The sequence below is a fragment of the Paroedura picta genome, chromosome 7 (assembly GCF_049243985.1).
Source record: "Paroedura picta isolate Pp20150507F chromosome 7, Ppicta_v3.0, whole genome shotgun sequence".
Taxonomy (NCBI): Eukaryota; Metazoa; Chordata; class Lepidosauria; order Squamata; family Gekkonidae; genus Paroedura; species Paroedura picta.
This window is the reverse complement of record NC_135375.1, coordinates 93,961,526-93,981,866: the sequence shown is the minus strand read 5'-3', so window position 1 is coordinate 93,981,866 and position 20,341 is coordinate 93,961,526. Positions and strand designations below refer to the sequence as shown.

Sequence of the window (20,341 nt, the reverse complement as noted above, 5' to 3'; positions counted from 1 at the left end):
CCTTGGTTAGGTAGGCTCAGGCCTGAATGTTGTTGTGGAACATTGTGAGTAACCTTGGTATTACCATGGCCCAATTTCCCAGTGGCTCATTTCTCCAGACCTCATCTGTTATCTTGCTGGTCCTGGATAAATGGCATTATCTTACACTGTGCTTTTCCATATTTCTGAGAAGCACTGTAATGGCTGGACTGGTGACTGACAGTGAGTAACTTTGCATCTTTCAAGTTAGGAACCATATCCTCACTGTTCAGAAAGCCCTTTAGGCTTGGTGGTAAGGTAAAGGTATCCCCTGTGCAAGCACTGAGTCATGTCTGACCCTTGGGGTGACGCCCTCCAGCGTTTTCATGGCAGACTCAATACGAGGTGGTTTGCCAGTGTCTTCCCCAGTCATTACCGTTTACCCCCCAGCAAGCTGGGTACTCATTTTACCGACCTCAGAAGGATGGAAGGCTGAGTTAACCTTGAGCTGGCTGCTGGGATTGAACTCCCAGCCTCATGGGCAGAGCTTTCAGACTGCATGTCTGCTGCCTTACCACTCTTCGCCACAAGAGGCTCTTGGCTTGGTGGTAGTTACCCACTTTGAAAGTAAAACATTTTCAACTGTGAAAATAAAGTTTTCTCCCAGTTAGGTGCTTATAGCTCCCAGAGGTTTTTTTTTTTTTGGGGGGGGGGTGATATGAATGAATGAATGAATGAAATGCAATATATAACATTTATTCAGTGAAGGCAAAGTGCAAATCTGAATGTTGGAAGTAAGTATCATTGAAATTAATGGTACTTATTTCCATGTATGGGATTGAACCCTATAAATTTCGTAATCCCTAAAATGTTTGTTGAATTACAAAATTGACCCATCAGAAATATGAAGCAGAAAATTGAAGGTCAGTCATTTAGAATAATGATTGAGGCATTAATAATTTTATCAACAAACCAACAATAAACTTCAAAAAATTAGCTTGAGAAACTAATTAGTACTTTGGGTATTAACCTTAATGTTACAACAGTAGGTTTATTTGAGAGGGAGGACTGAAGATGTTACAACAGAGAATAATAGCAAAACATATGTCTACTTTCCTGATATGCCTGATATCCCCAATTGATTATACAGTATAACAGTTTCAAGTTGAGTTGGAGGAGAAGACAGGCTGTTGTCATGAAGGGTCTGAAATAATTTGGCACTTTAGATGAGCTTTTACATTTCTAGAAATTCAGTTTTAGGATGGTAAGCATGGTTCATATTCATATTCCTGACAAAGAAATAAAATATAGTTCATTATTAACCTGTTATTATTTTATTTGCAGGAACTATAATGAAACCATATGTGATTATTTAGAAGCTACAGGTATGTTTTTAGGTAGACATTTTTAACAAGTATATTCTGCATTTTCTATTTAGAGACCCTGTGTACTTTGATGAAAACTGGTTGAATAGAATAAAAACAGAAGTAGGAGACAACTGGAGACTGAAGGTATTTTAATTTATAACTTTGGTTTGTAAAATATTGACATTATTTATGTGTGGTTCTAGTCTTTACTGCTCTGAGTAGGATTCTCAATGTCTGAAATATGCCAGCCAAAGACTCTAGCCAAATTAATCATATACAAATTGATCCCTATTTAGCTCTTCTGTGGTTTAGTTTCATAGTGAATCTAAATTGTTGCCAAAATGTAAAACTTTCCTCCTATATGAGCCACTTCATTTTACCTGTATTATTTTCTAACTAGGGACCAAGCCTGTTGCATTCAGGAATACAGCAGGTGCTAGATTAGGGGGGTGTAGTGGAAGAACTCTGCAAACAGCCTCCCCCTCCCCCCCCCCAGGACCTGGAAAGGCTGCAGGAAGCTGTTATGGAATTTGCTAGCAGGGGCAGCTCTCAAACGGCAGGGATCCGCAGCCTCCCAGCCTCAGAGGGAAATGCAAGGAGAAGGGGGTGTCAGGGGTAGGGAAGGAAGGCAATTGGCTAGCCGCTGGACAGGCAGGCAAGCTGATTGGGGGAGGAGGCACTCAGGTAGGACAGCCACCCTGAGTGGGTGAAGTGCTTAAGCCATGAGACATATTACCAGAAATATATAGTGGAACAGATAAAGTGATTGTCCCTCCTCCTAAATGTTAAGATTTCATTAAACTGGTACTGGGGACAGTAAGAGTTTCTACTTCAAGATATGGGCCAGGGTATATGTGTTGGTATGTGCACTAAACCAGAGGTAGTCAACCTGTGGGCCTCCAGATGTTCATGGACTACAATTCCCATGAGCCCCTGCCAGAAAATGCAGGGAATTGTAGTCCATGAACATCTGGAGGCCCACAGGTTGATTACCCCTGCACTAAACGACCTCAGCTTAATGAAAACTTTCATTTAACTTGGCAGTAATTTTTGTTATATTTATTTTGTTAGCCTATATGTTGCAAGAAGGAATTCAAGACTCAAGTGGTTGAGGTTCCACAGGTTAATGTCTGGATTGTGTCCAGTGTAGATGTTGGTGCTCTTGTGAAATAACCTTCTCTTGTCAATCTTTTTTTTTTTATCCTTGAGATACTTCAGTTCAGTTGCCGTCCTCTGAAGTGTTTGGATTTTGCATGTTGTGTGGATTGTGATCAAAGCTCAACATGGTAATTCAGTTGAAGTTTAACCAGCTGTTTGCCTAGCCTTCCAAACGTCTGCCAACACAGCCTCAGACAGGGCTTAAATTTCTCCCCATAGTAGCTTCTCATGACTTGCTCACAGATCATATTTCACAAGGTTATCTATAAAATTGAGGTGGCTTTTCTAGGTGGGAGAAATTCTGACACCACATGAAAATTTTGTTGTAGAAGAAACACAGTATTTGTTCGACAGTGAAGTGATTCTTTTGGAGTTTTAGGGTATTTCAGAAATCAATAATTTTATCCAATTATAGACTAGTAGCCTGACTTTCTGCTTTTTAAAAAATGACTATTGTCGTTTTCACTCATTCGAGTGTAAGAATCTCTTGATTAATGGCTTGAAGTCCCACCCTCTTGATTTCCTTGCATCAACTACATGTAGGTTAAATATATATATGGTGGTGATTCACATCTGTCTACAAGTTTCAGAAAGTTTTGTATTCAATATAGCATTTGTATTAGTGATTGCTACAAATAATGAACTTGAGAATTTGGCCCTCTGTTAAGTGGCATAGGAGTTATTGATTTCAGTGGTCCATTCTAAGCTCTCAGGGTTTTTTGGTTTCATGATAACTAATGTAGAAACAGCTGTACGGAAAAGGTCAATAACTGGGGACCCCAACAACAAGTATGCACTTCCAGGCTGGCAAGATAGTGTATGGAGAGAGTATTGGTTATAGCAACATGGTTTGCTAGCAGATTGATCGGCTCTGATTTGTCAGTCTCTATCTGCATCTCAACCTGGGCCTGCCCATTAAACTAATTACTAACCAGGAGTTTACATCAGAGACAAGAGAAGGGTGAATTAATCCTCTTTATGTTTGCATTGCATGTCTGCAGAAGGCAAAGGCCAAATTGCCTTTCATTGGAGTCTTTTTCAGTCTAACCTGCTGATGACCCAGAGGTAACATTAGGAGCTTCTGTCATCAAATCTCCTGGGCTATTAAAAATCAAGCCGTTGAAAATTGCTCACATTATCTTTGTTATTTTGCACTATTGATTTTAAATTCTCAAAAGCTTTTGCTTAATTGCTTCATAGTGGTACTGTTACCCTAGGGGAACTTAGAACATGATGAATTACTCTTGTGTGGCTCAGTGTGTAATTTGGCCTTGCGACGATTCATGGTTGATTTACTGAGTTCTTGAGGTCTGCTTTTTACATACAACTAATGCCTCTGTCCTGCTAAATTATAAAGAATCTATATATATATATGTGTGTGTGTATATACATACACACACACAGCTTGAGAGGGAGATATTTGAATAGTATGAATCAAGAAAATAAGTTTCTGACCCTTGCCAAAGAGTACAGCATTAGCACAAAATTTTGGAGTGATGTTCTCATAAAGACTTAGGAAGGTGTTTTGCTTGGCAGTGGCCTCATCTTTTTGTTGTTGTTGTCACAATTAGGCTACATCTTGTCTTGTGAGTCCACTCAGGGTATATACATCTGTCAGTTTGTACAAGGGGCTCAAGAACCAGAGTTTGTGTCCGGTACATTACTCTTTACTCACATACTTGCTTGTTTTGCAAGGATGAGTTTGATACTTTATATTTGACAAATGTATGCACCTTGAAGTGCTTTCAAAGCATTGTATGAATAAATAACACCTGCAAGGTGTTCTAGATAAGAGACAAGCAGAGGTGGTTTGTCATTGCCTTACTCTGCCCAGCAACCACTATGGTCTGGTACGGATCACGGCCAACCCCGCATAGCTTTCCAGCTCTAACTACCGTGGGCTAAACTGAGCTAAAAATATTATGTAGCTAAAACAGTAAAATTCAGTGACATGCAAATTAAAAACCTCAAAACAGATGAAAAATCAGTGGGAGTTCAATCATAAAGCAAGTTAAAAAAGAAGCCTTTACCTGTTTTTGGGGTGCCATGAGTGATGATGCCAAATAAGCAGTCAAGTAGCCTGTGGATTGGTATTCTGGGACTATTCAACAGCTAAGTAAGGCCCCTTTGTAGAGGTGACAGAGAACAGACAAGATGCTACATTGCAGACCAAGCTACTTAAGAAGTGCATTAAACAGGTTGAAATGCTTAATATTTCAAAAATAAAGATAAAATGGGCCAACTGAAAGTATACATCCAGAAAGGGCAATTAAAAGAGATTTTGCCAGTGATTCCTTATGCACTTTGAGTCATTTAGTATGTTGCTTTTATCAGGAGGTATGGCTGACCTGTTATGATTTTCTGCTTATGCAAGAAAATCAGTCTGTATTAGTTTTCTCATTGACTTTAAAAATAGTTTGCCAAAAATCTGTTATTGTTCATGTTTGGTACTTTTCTGAGGTAAGATGCTGCTATGTGATGCTTCAAGTGAAAAACATCTATAATATAATCAGTTGCCTAATTCTCTTACTAAATCATGACTTGCCACTGAGCTGGTGTCCTCATAATCTGATGATCTTTATGGCGCTTATCTGTGCTGATCACTGAGGAGTAATTTTTCATATGTTTGCTTGATCAAATTCTACTTCAAAGTCTGTACTTATTTGTACAACATACAAAGCTTTTAACATAAATCTGGCAAATGTCACTGAATGCTTTTGATGGACCAGAAGATCTTACCCAAATAAAAATAATAAATATTTGTTTTATATTGACTAATGAGAAGATTAAAGAGAAATATTTTGTTTAGAGGTTAGAATAGACACAAAACCAACTGACACTGGCTCTAAGCTAATTGGGAAATATATATTTAATACAAATTATTCTACTTTTCAACCTAATGGGTCCCTAAAACAACTAACAGTAAAATCAGTTTGGTATGCTTTTTAACTGAAATCGAGTCAAAATGTCCATCAGAAGAGGTAAAATTAATAATAGCAGAACAACTAAAACTCTTTGGAGCCAAATGCTTACGTGTTGAAATAGATCAGCCATGTCTAAATGCTAGTAGGCCAGGAAGGGTGGAGCTGAATGGCCAGTAAATTGAGTGATTGGAGTTGCCATTGAGAATGCCCTGGCCTCTGTTACTATTCAGTCAGCACAGGCATACAGAACAGGGGACCTGCTAATCTTATAAGGGTCATTGAATCTGGAGGTTGTATTGCAGTACTTTATAAATAAAAACCCTGCAAAGGGTTTTTACGATTAAGAGCAGTATCTCGAATGTGGTCGGAAGTCAAGCAGTAGTCAGTATGCTTCTTTATGATTATGTGTTCTGGTGCATTTTCCCCCTCCTTGGGCATGCTCCCATGGAAATATTGAATCTGGAGATCATTATGGAAACATAATTGTTTTAGTCAAAGGCCTCTGTTTCGAAAAGCATATTTTTGCAGATTTCGGTGTGTGGGCTGTATTGTGGCTTTTATCTCAGTTTCTGAATTGCATCTTTTGTTCCTCCTTTCTCCCCTCACAAAGGTAAGCAATCTGAAGAAAATTTTAAAAGGAATTTTGGATTACAATCATGAGGTAAGTGGTTTTTTACCAGTTCTGCAAGATTATAGTTTAATTTTGTTCTGCTTTTCTTATAATTTATTATGTTTCATCTTTCTTGGCTTGTATCCAACTCCTCCTCTCAACATTGTCAGAACCCTTCCTCTAATTTAAGTTAGGACTTCCTCTTATGGTAGAGCCACTTCAGTTGGATGGGATAAAGCCTTCAGACTTGCTGATAGGTATGATTGGATACTTTAACCGAAACATTTAATATTTAACATTGGATACATTTAACTGAATCAGACAGACAGGCATTTATTATGGTCATAGACCAGCATAAGATGATCTAATGTATCTGTTAAAACCAAGATTAAAATACAGTATTTATACCAATACGTAATAAAACATGCAATACTAAATAAAACATGTATCGGATATTTAACATATAATGCTTACCTAACATGATGCATATAAGGATAACTAGGCTTATAAAAGTCCAGTACTTAGTGCAATAAACTGGTTTAAAATCTCCTCTAAATGTAGTATTAGATATGTCATTTAAAGATTTGATTTCAGTTTTGAGCATTAAAAATTATTCTAGTTAACAGTGTTGTATTGAAAATTGATGAAACTCAAATACTTTGGCCACCTCATGAGAAGGAAGGACTCCCTGGAGAAGAGCCTAATGCTGGGAGCGATCGAGGGCAAAAGAAGAAGGGGACGACAGAGAATGAGGTGGCTGTATGGAGTCACTGAAGCAGTAGGTGCAAATTAAATGGACTCCGGGGAATGGTAGAGGACAGGAAGGCCTGGAGGATCATTGTCCATGGGGTCGCGATGGGTCGGACACGACTTCGCACATAACAACAACAACAATTGAAAATGTATTTTTCCTTTTCAGTTTGTAAATTCCTGAACTAAAACAATATTCACCATATCTGAGTACTTGGCATAGGGAATATACAGAATATATGCTTTATGAATGATGTGTTTGTGTGAGGGTGTGGATATTAGTATTTTTGAAATAAATTTTCAAATCTTAATGTACCAAGATATCATTTTAATTTCCTGTTGATTTTCATATTTGGATGGTCATTTATTATCAACCATTTGTGCAACTAGTAATGGTTTCTCCTTATTTATTATGGCTCCTTGAAAGAAGCCATATATTGTACTTTAGTTCTAGTTCCACATAATAGCTAGTTATATTGGTGGGCGTAATAGATTCCTCAAAGCCTTTGATTAGTTATGTCGTGCAGATGTGGAGTGGCAGCCATGTAGGCATTTATCTGTGGGCATGCCATGCTGAATTGGAGCTACAGTGTTTTTTGCATTATTATTGTAACTACAAGCTTTACAACAACATTTAACATTATATGCATCTTGATTTTTATATACTCTGTAGAATGAAAGTTTTTTCCACTGATAACAACTTGAATGACTTTATCTATTTTCCTTTTAATGTACCATCTGTTGAATGATTTGAGTCCAGGCATTGATATATCTTGGAATTTTTGTTGTTGTTATGTGCGAAGTCGTGTCCGACCCATCGCGACCCCATGGACAATGATCCTCCAGGCCTTCCTGTCCTCTACCATTCCCCGGAGTCCATTTAAGCTTGCAAGGAATTTTTATTTTTTTTATTTAAAAAAAATCTGTTAACTTAATTGAACAAAAACATGCCTTTCAATACGATACACCAACAATTTCCAGCTGTGTTCTAAATTTGTCCTGACTCTGAGCAATAAGTTTACCATAAATATAGAACGCTTCGTAAGTAAGAAGCTCCAGACTGCCAAGTCAACTTGATACGTTAAGTTTCTTTGCCTTCAGGATGTTATATGTGATGAGTAAGTTGTGCATATCCATCCCAAATGGAGCAGCACTGTTTCAACATGTGCTTAAATGGAGCAGCAGACTCCATTTAAATGGAACTACCCAAATAATTTCCTCTGAAATCTTTAGCTGAAGGCTCAACTGTATACTCCCCTGAAGTCCTGGGTGTGGGGGCCCAGGTTGCAGTACAACAGTATGCAATATGAATCTGCTGTTAAACATTTAGTTTGGACCCAAGATTTGTAACCTGTCAGGCACTGGAGATGTTCCCTGCTTATGCTATTTTGTCATGGGTGTACGTTTTTTATATGACTATATTTTGGTCTCTGCACAGATTTTGGGGCAGCAAATCAACGATTTTACTCTTCCTGATGTTAACTTGATTGGGGAGCATTCAGATGCTGCAGAGCTTGGAAGAATGCTTCAGCTCATTCTGGGATGTGCTGTAAACTGTGAACAAAAACAAGGTGGGTGAAACTTGATTAAACACTATCCTCCAAACTGGGCACTCAAGACTTCTTTTTTTGCTTAGTCAGGGTCTGGATTCATCCGTCTATTGGCATATTTTGTGCATGTCTTCCGTGGACTATGTGGCCTAATAAGCTGCCAAGTCACCATGATGGTACAGATGATTTATGGTGACCCCAGAAAGGGGCTTTCGAGGCAAATGAAAACCAGAGGTGGTTTGCCATTGCCTTCTCCTGCAAGGTCTTCCTTGGAGATCTCCCTTCCAGGTACCAATCCTGCTTAGGTTTAGAGATCTGATGACATTGAGCTATACCATGTCACCTTTCCCCCCCAAGTGTCCTCTGTATGGACCCAGAAATGCTTAGCTAAAATGATAATCGCAGCATTAGTTCTGTTTTGTATTAGCTGTTTTAGAAGATGTGGCCAGTAAAGGCCAAACTATATGTTCCCTTTTTTGATCATCTTGAATATGAACAACTGCATGTCCAATTGCCCTTTTAACAGAATATATCCAGACCATCATGATGATGGAGGAGTCTGTTCAACATGTAGTGATGACAGCCATTCAGGAGGTAAGGAATTTGATTTTTTGTGGTCTAGAAAATGTTTATTACATCAGGTACACTTCTTTTGGCTTAGAATTCAAAAGAGATGAGATTCTAAAAATCAGAAATTTTGCTTTCCTCTGAGGGGAAAATAAAATTTCTTCCAATGTAGGTTATAGAATTCAGTCAGACGTTCCACTTTTCTTTAAATCTAGAAGGATTAAACTTCTGGATGCTGATCCTAGGTTCCCTTCCTTTGTCTTTCCTTTCCCTGTGGCTCCCACAGTACTTCAGAATTGCTAGTTTAATTAGTAGCACAGGATTTAATTGATGAACTTCATTTCCTTTAGTACTAGGAAGCTTTCATAATTATCTTTGGTTGTCAAGTCAAAGTGTCCAACTCTGGAAAAACACTTTTCAGGTCAAGTGAAACTGGGTGTTGGTTGTCTGATTTCTTATACATGAGCATAATAATGTCTCCATATTTATTATTTTACTCAAATAAGTACGGAAACGAGGTACAGACCCAGCAACTTAATTACTTTTGTATTATTTCTTTAAAAAATTTCTTTGATTTTATACTGCACCTCTCAGCGATTGCCGTCTCAGGGCGGCAATTTCTGTAGCTTCAATTGAAGTTCAACATGTGCTTAAATATTTTCCGGCATACATAACATAACTCAAAACTTTGGCTGCAGAGTGCCACAAGTTTTTAAGCATTTCATGACCTTAAAGCATTTTGAGAAGCATAATTGGTGTAGACTTTGGATCCTATTGAAGAGATGGGGGAAGAAGAATACTAAAGTAGAAGCAAATCATTACAGCTTCTTGCTAGCCCGTGGCACGAAGAAACACAGTATTGTGCAACTAACTCTTTTTAGCCTAGAAGAGATCACATCTGAATCATGATTCAACAAGAAACTTCCCTGTTAGGCTTTCAGCTGGCGTGAGAAGAATGTAACAGGCAGTACAATGAGGGTAATCTGGAGCCCTACTTACCAGTGCCAGCTTTCTTCATTGCTGTTCCCTTCAGGCACTTGAACTTCTCTGTTTCAACAGAGGTTGTAATCAACAGAATGGGGCTTTCTTGCTTCCCCCACTTCATTTTAAGGCTCCCCAAAATGCCACTTGTGGGGAACAGGGGAAACCCCCCCTCCCAATACCTCATGGATAGTGAATCTGCAGTGCATGGAAGGATTAGGCAAAAATCACTGTTGGATCCAACCATATGTGGTGATAATCCAGCCCTGTCTCAGAATAGTAAGGCTGTTTCTCAGCACCCTGCAAAACTGTATTCATGGTTTACCCAGTTCTGGGCCCTAGGATTCAAAAGGATTAGTACTTCCTGGGATCTTGAAAACTTTTTTAAAATGCTTGTGTCTTTGTGGAAAGGGGGAAAGCAAGGTCAATTTCAAAATCTGAATGCAAACCACAAAAAGTGCCAGGAAAACAGCATGCTGATATTCATTCTGAAGGAGAAAGTAACGATAGTGCTTTTCACACAGTCATACATAAAATGCAGCCGGCATAACATTTGTGAACATTCTAAATAAATAGGTTTCTCAACACCTTTTGAGTTCACCTCCCTTTTTTAGCCTTTGTTCAAAGGCTTGTAGAAGAGTCCCGCATACAGCACTGTCAGTATGATTGGAATGTGCCTGAACTAGAAATCTGGGTGTAATGCACCTTCTTAGTGGGACTCTCACAAAACAATTTGGGATATTGCAAAACATGAAAACAAATTTATTAGTCTTGTGTCTAATGAACTGTGATCCTCTTAATTAAAAAATACACAAGACTGCTGTACAGGGTATATTTTTCATGCCTTTGGTACATTTTCATGCCTTTGGTACATTAAAAATGTGTGTCTAATGGCACCTTTAAGACCAGCAAAGTTTTATTCATGGATTGAGCTTTCGTGTACTTCCTCAGACATAGGAACAAGAATCATAAGAGTACAGATATAAGGAGAGAGTAAATCAGCTAACAGCATCACAAACACATCCACAAATATGCAGCATGATAATGAAGATCGGATAATTCCATGCTAGAATAACAAATCAGTCCTTTGGGTTCAATTGTCATTTCCAATTGTATTTTTGCTTCAGCTGCCCTGACGTAGCAAAGTCTTAAGGGCGATCTAATGCCGCACACTCTTGCCACTGTGTCTTCATCAGCAGCTTTTAGCATAATCTGGTGCTAGCATTCACATGAGGGAGGGATGCAGGACGCATCCCTTCCCATCCCATGGTTTTGCACTCTCCCTCTGTGCGTGGGACCAAGCATTGAAATGTTACACCTGTGCACATTGAGTGCAGTTCTGGGAACAGGAAGCACCTTTGTCTGAAAAATGCAGAAAGATTGATTTGGAATTGCTGGGGGCTAAAAAGTGACATATGTGACAAGTATGTTGGTGCAGACACATCCTTAAGAGGTTGTATTGTATTGAGGGAAAAGGGCATTCCGCTTACCCTCAGAAAACGTTGCCTGCTCCTTTATTGTTTAATTCCAAGGTTATTGTACATTCCCAAAGCTTCCTTTTGTTTTTAAACTGCCCTGTTTCTTAAAACGAATACAAATAAATCTTTTGCTTTTTCTAATCCAGTGTAATCTAATTGCAGTTGATGAGTAAAGAATCTCCAGTGTCTGCTGGAAATGATGCTTACGTTGATCTTGATCGCCAGGTATCTAATACCAGATGTTTCTTTTTATTAGTGGAGCTCACTGTGCAGTTTTCCTGGCCTATTGTAAATGAGCTGCAGTGCTTCTGTTGTGTTTTTGTTTGGTTTTGCTTTTTTAAAAAAGAAAAGAAGAAAAATAACACATTTGTATTTTTTGGGAGGCTGTTAGGAAACTTGCCTTAACAACATTTTTATGAATGCTTATTGGGATGATCGAAAGAATTCAGAATTTTTCCAGTTAGAAATATACCATCAATAAATACCACACATTTTTTATCAGTACTGTGTGTGTTTTTTTTTAAAGCAGTCTCACAGTGACCATTTATGCACTGGAGGTTTCATGCCGGGCTGCAGGCTGAAGTTTTAGTCATGGCAGGTTGCCCCACCTCTTCCTACACCCACATGGGGGAGCATTTGGCCCAGTGCGCCTCATCCGCCCCGATTTGTCTCCTGCATGGGAACTGGGGCAGTGAAGTTCCCAGTGCATAAATGGTCAGTGTTGCCAAACTTGAAATGTCCTGAATTGAGTGTTGAATTTTTGTAGTTTCTCTAATATTGGAAAGGTTTGTTTTCTGGCAAAGGGTGGAACCCCAACCCGAAGCCAGTGGTTACTCTGTTGGATACTCGCTGAAAGTATCTTGTCTTCAAATCTTTTTGGTGGTACCAGAAAGGACCACAAAAGGAGAAATTTAATTTCTTCAGAAATTGCATACATCATAAACGGACCGAATGCTTGATATAGGCTTTCTAGAATAGTGCTTTTTATATCTTCTCTTCTGAAACTGCAAGAAATAATCCCTACCCTAGTGGTTTTGTTTGAAGGAGTAGAACCCACAGGTTAGACAGGTTTTACCTCTGTCTGTTCCTTGTGTCTCCCAGTCTTCCGTGTTATATGCCTAAACAGATGAAATGGACATCATTTAGTCCTTGCGTTTATAAAGAAAAGTGGGTTTTGAAAAACTTGAAACATTGCTAGTATTGTTTTTCTTCTTCTCCCCAGCCTGTATAACTTGTGCAGTCTCTTTCAACCTTTGGACTGTAGAGATACTGCTCAAATATTTTTCAGGCTTTGTGGTGCCAGGAAATGTTGTCAGCTGGCCATGCTCCCCTCTTTCTATATGAGAGAAGTCTTGGCTGGCAAAGGTTTAAATGGCTGGGTCTTTCTCCTTCCCACTATTGGCTACTTTGAGGGGTGGGTCATCCTGCCCAAATAAGGGTAGAATCTAAATTTTAAAAAAAAATCTTTCATCCTTGCTGAAATCCAGAAACGGCAGGCGCAGGGTGGGAGAGCTCTCCCCAGCTGACATTTTGGAGAACCCTACACCGCCATGCCATTGAGGGACCTTCACGGTACTGTGGCTAGGAAACCCTGGTCTATTCCCTATATGTAAAATGCCGTTAATTGGCATTGTGTTTATATATAAACTATGAGGTAGAACTGTTTTTCTTATAATATGTCACTGAGCAACTTGGTACAGGTGCACTGTGATCCAGAGTCGTCACTTAGAGTTGAATGAAAGAATTATGATGCCCTTGCACATTTTTGAAGAGTTCTGTGCTAGCCCTGATGCTCCTAGCCTCCGCCTCTTTGGGCTGGAGTTTTTATGGAGAAGTTTTCAAAGAAGACACTGGCTGTAATGCACAGTTCCCTTACTCATGCATGAATGACTGCTTCTGGACCACAGCCATAAGGCAATACTGCATCATGTTGTTTTTCATAAGTGAAATAAGTTACTGTGGTGTTTTTCCCCCCCCTAAAACCCAGCTGAAGAAAACTACAGAAGAATTAAATGATGCCTTAGCAACCAAAGAAGAAATTGCCCAGAGGTGCCATGAACTAGATATGCAGGTAGCACTCCATTTCCCAATTAAGGTTAAAATGTGAATTTTATTTATTTAATTATTTTCTATAAGTTTATATATCGCCCTACTTTGCAGCGGTATTTAATAGACTATAGATAGTAAGAGACTTATAGATACTACAGATAGTAAGAGACTTATAGAACACATTCTGGAGATCTTTCTTCAGAAGGGGGATTTCAGGAATTTTTGATTTACAGTGTTGTTTAAATCTGGTTGCCCTTTACTAGCCACTTAAAACATACCAAATTACTATAGACATTCTGTTTATTTGAGTGTTTATTAAAGTTGCATTTGCTTTCCTCTGTGATCACACCTAAATAGAACTCAGTCTTTTCTCTCGGGTTCATATAACAAATAACCTAATGCAGAGGCTTGCCAACCGTTCCTTTAATGAAAGCTACTTCTTAGTATACCCCCCCCCCCCACCTGCATGCTAGCAATTTCCATTCTATTCTAGATATCAAATTGCTGCTATCAGCTAAGAAATGTAGAGGTTTTTTTTGTAAAATCCTAGAACAAACCTCTTAGCGGTTTCTTCCTGGGCATTCTAGGCCAGAGGTAGTCAACCTGTGGTCGTCCAGATGTCCATGGACTACAATTCCCATGAGCCCCTGCCAGCATTTGCTGGCAGGGGCTCATGGGAATTGTAGTCCATGAATATCTGGAGGACCACAGGTTGACTACCCCTGTTCTAGGCAATGCACACACTAGTGAGTAGCATGCAGTACTTCTCAAGCTAGGTGCTGGAAACCTTGCTCTAGTATTGCTTGGCTTCCCCCTTCCTCTGCCCCCATATGTAGTTGCATGACTGTCCTGTTTGTTGAATTGCTATCATGGAGGAACCAGAGAGTTCTATATGCCTGACTTGAGTTTTTAAAGGGCCATAGAATAATCATGAAGTCATTAATGGATTGTTTTATTAATAAGATGCTAGCACTTTGGAATTTTTGAAGTATATTTATTAAAGCAGTACTGTAAGCCCAATATTTCAAATTTGATAGAGGAAGGGAATAGAACACAGTGGATGTAGGATAGCCACTATTACTCTGTCAGACTTTCCCTGTAAATTTATATTTTGAAGCACGTCCTGCTCATCTTAACACTCCCCAAAAAGTGTGCATCGCATTGTAACTGAAGTTGTTCTAAAGGCAAGGTTGGCATGGGGGGGAGGGAGAGTTGTGGTTAACTACTTAATCCTGTAGCATATACTCTACAGTAGCTCTGTTTAGATGTGTTTGATTTTTTTAAAGCCATACTACATTTTTGTTCGCCCTTGCAATTTTGGTAACAGGTTGCTGCACTGCAAGAGGAGAAGAGTAGTTTGCTTGCCGAGAATCAGATCTTGATGGAACGCTTGAATCAGTCAGATTCTATAGAAGACCCCAATAGCCCAGCAGGACGTAGACACCTGCAGCTACAGACACAGTTAGAACAGCTCCAAGAGGAAACATTCAGGTATTTTATTTTTACAAAACCCTATTAGCAACAAACTTTACTTTTTGGATACCTAAATGAGAACGTCAGGATTTGTCATTTGTGCCTTACCCGTACTTTTAGCTTCCAGCATGTGAAGCTGAGTAGTAAAAGATGAAAAAGAAACTGGCTGGTTGGTGTTCTTTTACAGTCTCCCCCCCCCCCCGAATGTTCTCTTACAGATTAGAAGCCGCAAAGGATGATTATCGAATTCGTTGTGAAGAGTTAGAAAAGGAAATTGTAGAGTTACGACAACAGAATGAAGAATTAACAAATCTTGCAGAAGAAGCCCAGTCTTTGAAGGACGAGATGGACGTACTAAGGTACAGACTTCTCAGAGCAACATGTCCAACCCTGTCACCTAGGGCAGTCAGTACAACTGCTGTCCATTCACTGGCATTTTCAGTAGTCATCCCGGTCTTCCAAAATGAACTTTCTTTGGAGGTCAGATGTGTCTCTGTTCTTTCAGGCTCTAGAAAAAACTGTAAAACATGTACTTTTTAGGTGGGCTTTTGGGTTTTGTTTTGAGAGGGTTCTGAGAGATCTGTGACTGGCCCAGCAGGCTTGCTTGCTTGCTTCTTTTATTTATTTATTCATTCATTCATTTGTTTCTTTATTTTATTTATTTATTTCCTGCCACTCCCAACTTTGCTGACTCGTGGCGGGTTACAAGATAGAAAGTCAAAAATACAATAATCCCCTTGAAAACCCCACTAAAATTACAGTTTACAAATACAAATTCCAATGTCAAGCATGGCAGCAAAAACCAACCCCCCATCTACCCCCACTGGGGCATAGGGCAGAAACTGCTGGCCACCATTATTGAACAAAAGTGTGGTAGAGTGCCTTCCTTTGGGGGGAGGGGGACCCAAGAGATCTTCTCTCTGCACTGGCCTCAACCATAGACCTGGTGAAAGAGCTCTGTCTTACAGGGCCTGCGGAAAGCTGAAAGCTCCCGCATGGCTCGTCGCTCCTCATGTGGAAGAATGGACAATCAAACCTCTAATTCTCCAAATTAGAGTATTCCACTCTTAACCACTGTGTCACACTGGCTTTCACACTGGCAAAGAATAGAGAAAACAACTGCAGAAGGGACACCAATGAGGAGAAGCAGTGTGGTATACCAGGTTCAGATCCCTGGTCTGCCATAAAACTCATTTGGTACTTTTGGGCTTTCTATAATCTTTTAACTTAACCTGTCTGGAATGGTTGTTGTGCAGGGAGCTGGTACCAAGTTCCAGTGTGATGTCTTAGAGAGTGTGGTGGGCTTCCTTAACCTCCTCCATTTATGGGTCTCACCATTTTCTCATACATTCTTATTAGCACTTGCATTAAACTAGAACACTTGTATATACGTGAGCAGTTCTGAAGAGGGTTTCCAATTTCTGAAGCTCTGTAATCTCCCTCCCTCTCAGGCATTCCTCCGACAAAGTGGCCAAGTTAGAAAGCCAGGTGGAATCCTATAAAAAGAAATTGGAAGATCTTGGGGATCTTCGGCGACAGGTGAAACTCTTGGAGGAGAAGAACACAATGTACATGCAAAACACCGTAAGCTTGGAAGAGGAACTGAGGAAAGCCAACGCAGCCCGGAGCCAGCTGGAAACGTATAAGAGACAGGTGAGAGCATCCACTGAAATTGCATTCACTGAAATTTCCTCACTTGCACATCACCAGTGAATCTGCCTTTCCCTCTCTTTCCCAGCCAAACGATGGCCAGAGAGTTCTTCTTGAAAGAGCCCTTGGGTGTAGTGTTTAGAGAGAGATGTATGCTCTTCAGCTGGGATGATCTGGCTCACCCCCACAACCATGAAACCTATGGAGTGGCCCTGAGCCACAATTCCCATTCCCAGCATACCACAGTTGGTTGGTGGGTATGCTGCTGGGAAGAATGGCAGGATTAAACTAGTTACACTTTCCCTCATCCTTTGAATGAGGGAATGAGTTACACTTTCCCTCATCCTTTGTAGTTTGAAAGATGGTTAACAGTTAGTCTCCCTTATGAGTCTGAACAGACATTTGACTACATGAGAGGTATGTGTCTAACAAGCCCTCTGGAACAGAAGATCTGAAGGCTTTAATTTGTTTTTCTCTGTTTTAACAGTTATGGTTGGAAGCTGACATATATAAATGAAATATATGATTTTGCATGTTTCTATTGAACAGGCAGTTCTTATTAATATTTATCTGTACCTCTTTATAGTCCCATGTACCCGATTTGCACTACTCCACCAGAGCAGCTGTTAATAACAGAATAACTGGGCAGAATTTGGGGGGGGGGTGTATTTTTATAAACATATTGAAACAGGGAGGTTACAAGGGAAGTTTTAAGTACTGATTTGCCTCTTTGCCAAAACAAGCCAGAAAGAGTGACCATGTTCCAAAACAATTTTTCCAGTTTATGATTTTTATATATTTTTTCTGCCATTGTCAGTCATCTGACTTTCTTCCACATATTTGAGGAAAGAGCATTCCCCTGCCCCTTTTTTGCTGAATAGAGCTGTAAACAATCTTTACTATATTTTTTGAAAAATTAATAGATCAGAAAAGGACATTCTAATAATAACAACAGTTGAGAACTCTTAACTGAGATGTGCAGGCGCCTGAAGCTGCCATATACTGAATCAGACTGTCGGTCCATCAAGGTCAGTGTTGTCTACTCAAACTGGCAGCAGCTCTCTAGGTTCTAAGGCAATACTTCCCTTTTTAAATGGAGATGGCAAGGATTGAACCTGGAACCTTCTATATGCAAAGCAGAGGCTCTTCCGGTAAACCACACAGCTCCTGCATGCGCACTCTGTGTGTGTGCGCTGTGCTGGGTAATGTGGCTTACACCCGAACTGTGATGTTACACCCAGCAGTCTTAGGATAACTGTAGGAAAACAGATTTCACTTCCCATTAACAGGTTGGCTGTGTAGAACGAACACGAAATCCACATCCTTTGGTATTCTCTCCAGCAAATCATTAGGTTAAGTGCTCTTTATTTGCCTTTATCTCAGCATAGTTATCCCATCTGTTGAAAATGGAAACAAAATATATTGAGTGCTTGTAACCATTGAGTCCATATAGACTGTTTATTTAAAATATTTATTAGAAGAAGAAGAGTTGGTTTTTACATGCCACTTTTCTCTTTAAGAAGGACTCTCAAAGCGGCTTACAATTGCCTTCCCTTTCTTCTTCCCACAACAGAGGTAGGCAGGGCTGATAGGTCTCTGAAAGGGACTGCTCTGTGAGAACAGCACTATCAGGGCTGTGACTAGCCCAAGGTCAACCAGCTGGCTGCATGTGGAGAAGCGGGTAATCAAACTTGGCTCACCAGGTTAGAAGCCGCCACTCCTAACCACTACACCAAGCTGGCTCTCTTCCTTACGGAGCTCAAGGTGGCTCACGGCACATCGACCACAGATGCTATTCTCTTACAAACAGAAAGTTGTGTTTCTGAGACCTCCTGTCACCTGTAAAAATAACACTATCCTGGTACAGTTTAGACAGTACAATGGATGAGTGTTTAGGTCTTCCATACTGGGACGATGGGATGCATACTGCTGTTCTGCTCCACAAAATGTTAAGCCTTTCTCCAGTTTACTTGCTGGTGGAGGAGCCACCTAAACTGGAGGAAGGCTCCTTGGCCTGCAGGTAGGACCCAGATTTTGAGCAGAGTGGTGGGACACCTGCCAGTAGTTCTTACGATGCTTTGTGCTTTTCCATTCTAATAATGGTGACCGGTGATTCCCTTCTTGCTCTTACAGGTAGTTGAACTCCAGAATAGATTGTCTGACGAATCCAAGAAGGCAGACAAATTAGAGTTTGAGTTCAAGATGCTGAAAGAGAAAGTAGACAGTCTACAAAAAGAAAAAGATGTATGTATCGTAAATGCAGCCTTTTACTCTCTAATAGAAATAAGCCTTCTGTCTTAAGGCACTTGTTACCAGCTCTTCTTTATGAATGCAGATTAAAACCTGTCCCTTTATCCCTAACAGAAGGTGTCTATGAAATGTATTGGGTCTGCTCGAGTGAATCTAAGCACCGTTTTTGAGCTCTGCCATCTTTGTCGTTCATTCATACTGTTTCCGCTGACTGTTGCTCTGCTTCCCCCTTGGGCTTCCATGACACAGTCTCTTTCCCAGTGTCTTCTGTTTTTAAGTGGTCCCAGTCTGTTTTTCCTGGTCCTCCTTGTTTTCTCCTCTTTTGTGTCCTTATGCTTGATATCCAGATTTGACTATTTGTGTCTGGCTTTTTGGCTTCCCTTTTACAAGTGGCTTGTTGGACACCATCTTCTGGCTGTGTTTTCTGTTCCAAGCTTCACAGAGTGAAGATGGAGATCTGTTTCCTTTTGCTCTTACCCTCTTCCATGTCTGTCTCTGATGCTTCTGTCTTGTTTGCCAGCCCAGTTAATCAAGAAGTTGTTTCTTCTGTCACACATTCAGACAATTTCATACCAAGACTACTATAGTCTTCTCCATCCCCCCCCCCTCTCTCTCTCTCTCTTTGCTGTGTCTTTCTCCTGTTCAAATTCTTCTTGTGAAAACACTACTGCCGTATAACTAGTCATGTGTTCTGTCAGTGTTTCATAATAGTGCTTTGCCCAGTGCGCATAGAAAACAATCCCTGAATAGTGGCATTGGAATTAGGCCCAGCTGCAGCCAATTGTCAGTAGAGGCCCTGTTTTTCCTTTGCTCCAGACCAAGTAAGTAAGTGTATGGCCCTAAGTTGCATTAGCTAGAGCAGGTTTGGTAGGATGATGTACTTTGTTCTCTTTACTGGGTTACTGTCTTGCTCCTAATTCATATTCTTTACAAGTACCAGCTGTCATCTTACTCCTATCTGTGTATTTCCTCCCTCCTGTTTTGGCAAAAACTTTTCTACTTCAGCCAGCTCTCTTTGTTCCCACCCCCATCTTGTGTGCCTTTCTCTCATTATGCTCTCGATAACCAGTTCTCACTCTCCTTGTCCTGTTAAGGCATCTCTCCCGCTCCCCCAGCAAAGTCTTTCTATCATCATTCCCATGTTTTCTTCTGTTCTTGTCATCCTGTACTTGCTTTTACTACCTTTTCTGTCTGCATTCACCTTTTGCCTGTTGCTTGGAAATAAATTGCCTTCGAACATACTGCATTGGGTCTTAGGTTTTTGTTATTTCACATTGTCATCCTTTCTGCCAGCCTACATGTTTGGGTGAGCCAAATGTTCACATATTTGATAGTTTGGATCGGTTTCTAGACCTGAAAATGTTATACGTTAGTGGGGAAAATTTCTAAAACAATGGCTAGCTATCTTACATTTAGGTACTCTTGGGGCAGAACTGTGTGTTGAAACACAGCTTCTGCTGAAAATGGCAGCCCTGTGTCTAATTCCACTCCCTGTTAGGGTTGCCTAGCCACTGGTGGGAGATTGGGGATGGGGTAGGGTTGCCAGATCCAGGTTGGGAACTTCCTGGAGATTTGG

At 40.2% G+C, this 20,341-nt stretch overlaps 1 protein-coding gene across 2 annotated transcripts in view; it reads left to right on the top strand.

Annotated features, from left to right (window-relative positions):
• The window catches only part of HOOK3 (hook microtubule tethering protein 3), a 67,774-nt gene that overhangs the window by 18,557 nt on the left and 28,876 nt on the right, over positions 1-20,341 (top strand). Inside the window, exons 1-11 of one of the 2 annotated variants that reach the window (XM_077345440.1) lie at positions 1,412-1,469; positions 3,485-3,548; positions 6,018-6,068; positions 8,206-8,338; positions 8,844-8,911; positions 11,506-11,568; positions 13,331-13,414; positions 14,720-14,883; positions 15,084-15,224; positions 16,317-16,518; positions 18,649-18,759. In XM_077345440.1, the coding sequence (XP_077201555.1) occupies positions 8,290-8,338; positions 8,844-8,911; positions 11,506-11,568; positions 13,331-13,414; positions 14,720-14,883; positions 15,084-15,224; positions 16,317-16,518; positions 18,649-18,759 (882 nt within the window). In that variant the 5' untranslated portion in view covers positions 1,412-1,469; positions 3,485-3,548; positions 6,018-6,068; positions 8,206-8,289. Of the gene's footprint in view, positions 1-1,396; positions 1,470-3,484; positions 3,549-6,017; positions 6,069-8,205; positions 8,339-8,843; positions 8,912-11,505; positions 11,569-13,330; positions 13,415-14,719; positions 14,884-15,083; positions 15,225-16,316; positions 16,519-18,648; positions 18,760-20,341 lie in introns of those variants that run through there. The other variant, XM_077345439.1, reaches the window with a different exon arrangement.